Source organism: Corvus brachyrhynchos, unplaced genomic scaffold, assembly GCF_000691975.1.
Source record: "Corvus brachyrhynchos isolate BGI_N302 unplaced genomic scaffold, ASM69197v1 scaffold325, whole genome shotgun sequence".
NCBI lineage: Eukaryota > Metazoa > Chordata > Aves > Passeriformes > Corvidae > Corvus > Corvus brachyrhynchos.
Genome location: NW_008238356.1, coordinates 1,241,024 through 1,247,060, shown reverse-complemented (window position 1 = coordinate 1,247,060; position 6,037 = coordinate 1,241,024). Strand labels below are relative to the sequence as shown.

General features: G+C 38.1%; 1 protein-coding gene across 2 annotated transcripts in view; it reads right to left on the bottom strand.

Annotated features, from left to right (window-relative positions):
- The window catches only part of SLC12A2 (solute carrier family 12 member 2), a 38,796-nt gene that overhangs the window by 10,192 nt on the left and 22,567 nt on the right, over window positions 1-6,037 (bottom strand). For both annotated transcript variants that reach the window (XM_017735487.1, XM_017735488.1), the window contains exons 15-18: window positions 5,124-5,235; window positions 2,752-2,892; window positions 2,447-2,553; window positions 583-662 (exon numbers count right to left, since the gene is read on the bottom strand). In XM_017735487.1, coding sequence (XP_017590976.1) covers window positions 583-662; window positions 2,447-2,553; window positions 2,752-2,892; window positions 5,124-5,235 — 440 coding nt within the window. The remainder of the gene's footprint in view (window positions 1-582; window positions 663-2,446; window positions 2,554-2,751; window positions 2,893-5,123; window positions 5,236-6,037) is intronic.

Genomic DNA, 6,037 nt, shown 5'->3' with positions numbered 1-6,037 from the left:
AGGAGAAAGCCACAAAAGAATTACACATTATCACATCAGTAAGCAGCTGTACCAAAGCTCACAAGCTTGGAATTCAACTAAAATGACACCATTCCACTTAAGAACACTACTGACAAAGCATAACCAAATCTTCTACATGGAAAACCTTTCCAAATTTGAGGCAGGCTACTCCGAATCCCTAAATTAGTTTGTGTAGGGGTTGGCAACCCACACCAAACACAATGGAATTCCTGCATTGCGCAATATTTGTTGTGATTTTCCCAATTACTGGGCTTGAGCCCCAAATATTTGATGCCAATGTGCCAGGATCACTAGTTAGTTTCAGCAAAGAGGCAGATATTCTGGAAGCAGCTGTACACAATTTGCAAATACTGAAAGGTGAAACATGCAGAAAACCCAAGTTCTGCTGCTGACCAGGGGTTACTACCTTGCAGTTCAGACTTACTAATTTCACTGAATTTTACTGTACCACAACAGTGGTGTTCTGTTGATTTTTTTATACTGAGTTTTAGTATTTTTAGAATGCAGTTTTACAAGGGAATTACAACAGCAATTCACCAGATGGAACAACGTAAGTCATACCTTGGCCTTGAAGGTGAGAAATGTCCAGACCCTCCTGGAGGCGAATGACAACTACACCATACTGAACATCAAAGGCATCACTAAACAAAACCGACAAAATTAGAATATTTTACATCTCCTTCTTTACCAAATGAAAAATGCACCCTCCCTGAACAAATTCCAGCGATTAAGCACTGCCATTGGAAGTCCAACATCATAAATTTGCTTCAGAATGTCAGTTTCAATTCCAAAACATTAACTGCATCTCTAAACTGAACATCGTATTCAGAAAAATAATGTCTAGAAAGGATACCTATTTCCCTCTCCCCACTCTCTCCACTATGTAAACAGTGATCAAACAAAAGCAACATGAATAGGTCACTCAAATTCTGCAGAGATATAAGACACACCAAGAAATATAAAATTTTATCTCCCTCCATCAGAAAAGGGATTTATTTCAAGTAGATCTTTTTGATCTCAGAACTACAGATTTCTGACATCTTTCCAAAACATTTTGGTGTTAAAAACAGCTAAGATGATGTAATTTAATATCAAATTAGCTATAGGTTAGCTATAATGTGCCTAGTCCCATTACATCTGATAAATTTGGAACTCACTGAATTCAAAAATAGAGGCAGAACTTCATTACTGTAGAAAAGAGCAAAAACCCTGAATAAATTACTGAGTAAAAGGGGAGTAAAATTAGTAACAACCCCACCCCCAAAATATAAGGAAAACATTAACTTAACCAAATTATACAGTTTGTATTAGTCATTAATCACCATCCTTTACATATAAATGCCTCATTCATTACAAACAACCGTAAATCAGAAAACTCCCTCCCATATCATTTCCACAGACAGAAATTCCTCAAGATTTCACTAATTAAAAACTTTCCTTTAGGAGTATTAAGACTAGATTAGAAATGTTTGAAGTATCAATGTATTCTGTAAGTGCAAGAAAAATTGAGGTTGATTTAAGATTTACTGTGTCTATTAGTGAATGTTTTAATTTCATTATTTAATGTGTTAAGATTTTTAGAGATCAGATGTGTTTCTATTGTGTGCTTCAGAAACTTTTAGTTTCCCAGAAATACATTTGACCTGCAGTTATTACCTCCTGAGGTTTCTTTAGGGATGTGGAGAACCACATGACTTGCTGACCTTGACAGATCTTCCTGCAAAAGCCATCCCAAAATAAAATAGGAAAAAAAGAAAAACTAACCAACGTGTTTCCTTATTTTTCCACTGTATTTGGTACTCCTGCTTTTCTCAAAGACCTGCATGAGATGACTTTTTTTTGTCCTTTTCTAATATCTGCCTGTAAACCCCCATCCTCTCTCTCTTAAAAGCGCAGAAAATGAGAAATATGAAGCACAAAGGAAGTGCGTTAACCAGCACTTCAGCTGAACACAAAAGCCTCTGTGTAAGTAAAATAAGCACTGTTTCTTTCCTAGAGTGTTTGGGCAGCAGCACAAGTTACTCTTAAATTTTTCAGCCACAACTGGTCTGCCTTTCAGCACTGCCAAGTTACTCTGGGATTTCCTTTCTCTTCTCCTTTCTGTACTACCTGGGTGTCAGTGCTGTGTATCTTGTGAGTGAAGTCTTTCTTCTCCTTTTCAGACAGTAGCTCTCAAACCTCAGACCTCTGCCACAACTCTTTCTAGATACAAGAAGGTTATTATTAAGTTTTCTAATCTGCCTAAACTGCAAAGACTTGCTTATTAATTTCCGTATCAGAGAAAAAACCTTAAGTATTGAAGACAGTTGAATGGAAAATCTAGGGCTACCTGAAAGAGACTTCATGTAACTAGGAGCTTTCTTTACTTACTACCAAACATACTAAAATGAAACATAGCAGCTATAACTTCATATTTTCTACTTACTGGAATAAATTGATATAGGTTTCAACATCTCTCATATCACCTTGTCTCCAGTTTTTCTTAAATCCAACAACAAGGGTGTTAGGTCTCATTCTACCCAAACCAGCAGCCTAAGGAGAACAAAAAGTATTTTATAAAATAACATGTTACTGACACAACTAAAGGTCCTATTTTCTGCTTAACAGAATAATAAAGTACTTTCCATCAAAGCTTTAGGATCATTTTGCAAAAGGAACATATTTCAAAGTATAAAGCCACTTCCAATTTTGATGTGCATCTTGAGCACTTTAATTTTTTTTTTTAAATACCTGCATTAAGTATTGCCCTCCATCCCTCAAGTCCTCTGCATGCACTGGTGCATAGAAAGCTTTCATCTTGTTTTTAATTAGCCATCGCTGATACTTAGCCAAATCAGTTGACAGTTCCTTCATGGCCTGCCTCCGAGGACCCTTTCAAAAAAAGGAAATAATAAGAGGGGAGGGAACAAAAATTAAGAACAGGAGTAATGGGAGTAAAAAAGCCCCTCCCACTTTTTTAATGTCACTGCTAGAAACTAATTCAAACTCAGAGAACCTCAAAACATGCTTGCACACTACCAAATACACCCCAAACCACCAAATACCAGGCATTATCAGCAGCAAAGACTGAAAAACTTTTACCATTTTCAGGAAGGGGGTTGCTTAAACTTTAGCTATCTTGTTCCTGTAGAGCACAACCCTCTTCCCCAGGGGGTGGCACAAGCTTGTCCTCCAAAGCACAACACAGTTTTAAAAGAAAGGGGCCTTGTAAAGAAATATACACAGATGTAGGATGACTTAATATTACGCTTTATGGGAGTATTTGTATCCTGCAGTCAAAGTCACCTCCTCTTTAAACACTTCCTTTATGTTATTTCTGTTAGGATGAATCTTTTGTGTTCCTCCTAGACATCAAAATGCAGAATATAGGACGAGGTATAATCAAGAACAATGCAGCCCAGTTTTTGCAGAAGGACACAGACTCTGACCAAATGGTCAAAGCTACGGAAGAATGAGGTAGTGCCACCCTTCTTGTAAGGAAGTACTTTTAAATAGGGAGGATATGCTCCCAAAAAAATCTTCAGAGGTGCTTTCCTACAAGAAGGATAACACCACCTTATTCTTTTCTGTATAGCCCTACTTTTCAAAGGCAGTCATCACAGATGCAGCATCTTACCTCCCTAGCATTACTTGGTTTGTCCTTTCATATTCACTGAAATACTGTTTATATAGGCAGAAATTAAAAGTTTAAGACAAAATACCTGTATGTGCACTGCATTAACTTGATTTGCTCTCATCTCTTCATTAGATCAGAAGCAAGTCATATTTAGTAAGTGTAGTAAATTTAAACACATTTAAGAGTAATCAGTGTTTTTATTCGAAGTCTTTTAGGTGTTGTCACCAGCACCCTCAGCTCTGTGTCAGCTGCAAACCTGCTGAGGGTGGCCCTGCTCTCCCTGCCCCTGTCACTGTGCAGGTACTGAAGAGGCCAGTGCCAGGACACAGCCCTGAGGGACACCACTTGTCACCAGCCTGCAGCTGGACATGGAGCCATTGACCACGACTCTCTGGCTGTGTCCATCCAGCCAACTCCTCATCCACTGACCCCTCCCACCCTTCAAACCCATGTCTCTCAGATCTGGAGATATGGAAGTCACATGGGACTGTGCTGAAGGCCTTGCAGATGTCTGGGTAGGTGACGTATGTCAGTCCTGGATGACATCTCCCAGTCTCACTTAAATGTTCTTAGTGATGTGACAGAAGTTTGGCTTTAAGATATGAAGCAAAACTACACAATCCCAATGTGTTAAAAAGCATTTACCAACATTTATCAGAGATGCTACAGCCTCTCTGTAGCTAAATGGAAGTTTTGGTACAGATCACTGCTTGACAGCCACCCTACATCTCAATCAACACAACTCATGACAAGCTGATTCTGAAGAAAAGTTACTTGAAAATAGCTTCTTTCCCATCATCACAAAACCACTCTTTAGGTTTGCCACAGAAGACACCAAGTAGTAAGAACTGTTCAAATTATGCCCTTGCAGAACCACCCCCACACACCCTCCTCTGCAAAAACATCCTCACTTGATATTCTGACAAAAATACCCAGGGATACTTAGCAAATTATCAGAGGCTGGTCAGAAAGGGAAGAGGAAACACATGACAATTAAATGAACCCCATAACTGAAGGAATAAAAAGCTACTTGGAAAGTTAAAAGCAATTTATAGCTACTGGCTGAACAGATATTGACTTCCCTGCTCAAGAAGGTTTCTTTTCTCCCAGGCTTTCTAAGAACTCCACATGGGAATCAATCTCCCAATGTTCACTTCAATTAGAAGTAAAACATCCTTCAGTATTTAAACATCAAATGATCAAAGGTATTGATTTTTTACAAATTTTCCCCTGCAGTACACCTAACTGGAATAGTGATGACCCATTCAATAGCAAAACTTACCAGTAAATCTCTTTTTGTATCTTTTAATCTCTAATAACACTTTCATGTACAAAAAAAACCCCAAGCAAATAAACAAACGAAAACTTAAAACATGAACCAGAAACAAAAAGCAAACAGGTTAAAAAAAAAAACCAGACCCCAAAGCAGACAAGAGAAAAAGCACCACCAAGGTAACTTTATAAAGTAAAGACAGAATACACTTACCATATGCACATGGCCACAGATCATCAAGCCCACATTCTTGGTGAAAGCATGGACAAGGTGAAGCAGAGCTGGACGTGCGTTTGGAGCACCTGTCATAATTAAGCACTGAGGTCTAGAATTATGAGGGGGAAAAAAAAAAAAAGAGTGTAATTAATCTAGAGTTCTGGGGTTTTTTATTAACAGAAAAGTTTCTTTCAAATATTTACCATAACAACATGATCATCACTGCAAGTGTAATAACCTCATCCACTTTTATAAGACTATGTTAAATTAAGAAAAGATCAGTTGTTACCCAACTGTCAGCAGATCTATGACTAATTGCATAAAAATTCAGTAATCCCATTAAATCTGAAAATCTGAACATTTAAAAAGTTCAAGAGCAGATTTTAGGCAAGACTAGGTCTGGGGGATTAAGTTTTTGTCCCCCACTATTAAGTCACATCCCTTGCATTTTGTAGCTTATAGATTCTTCTCTGTCCAGCAGAAATCCTGGAACTGTATGGTCATTTTTACATTACTTTCCTTCAGAAGGCAGAGCCAACCTAGCTCAAGTAAGTCAAAGGCAACTTTTAAATCAATTTTAAAAGAGGAAGTGTCCCAACCTCAGAACTCAGTTCAGGTGGCCAGTTCATATCATATGAATCCCCTATGGTAATCTGTCTCAATCTCTTTAGCTGCTCCATTTAATTTTCAATGTTGGAATCACAGAATGGAATCAGAGAAGATCACTGAATCTAACCATACACTTAACAGTACTAATTCCACCACTAAACGCTCAGTGCCATGTCTACACATCTTTTAAATACCTCTGGGGATGGTGATTCAACCACTTCCCTGGGCAGCGCCTTCCAATGCCTGAAAATCCTTTGGGTGAAGAAATTTTTCTTCATATTTAATCTAAACCTCCCCTGGCC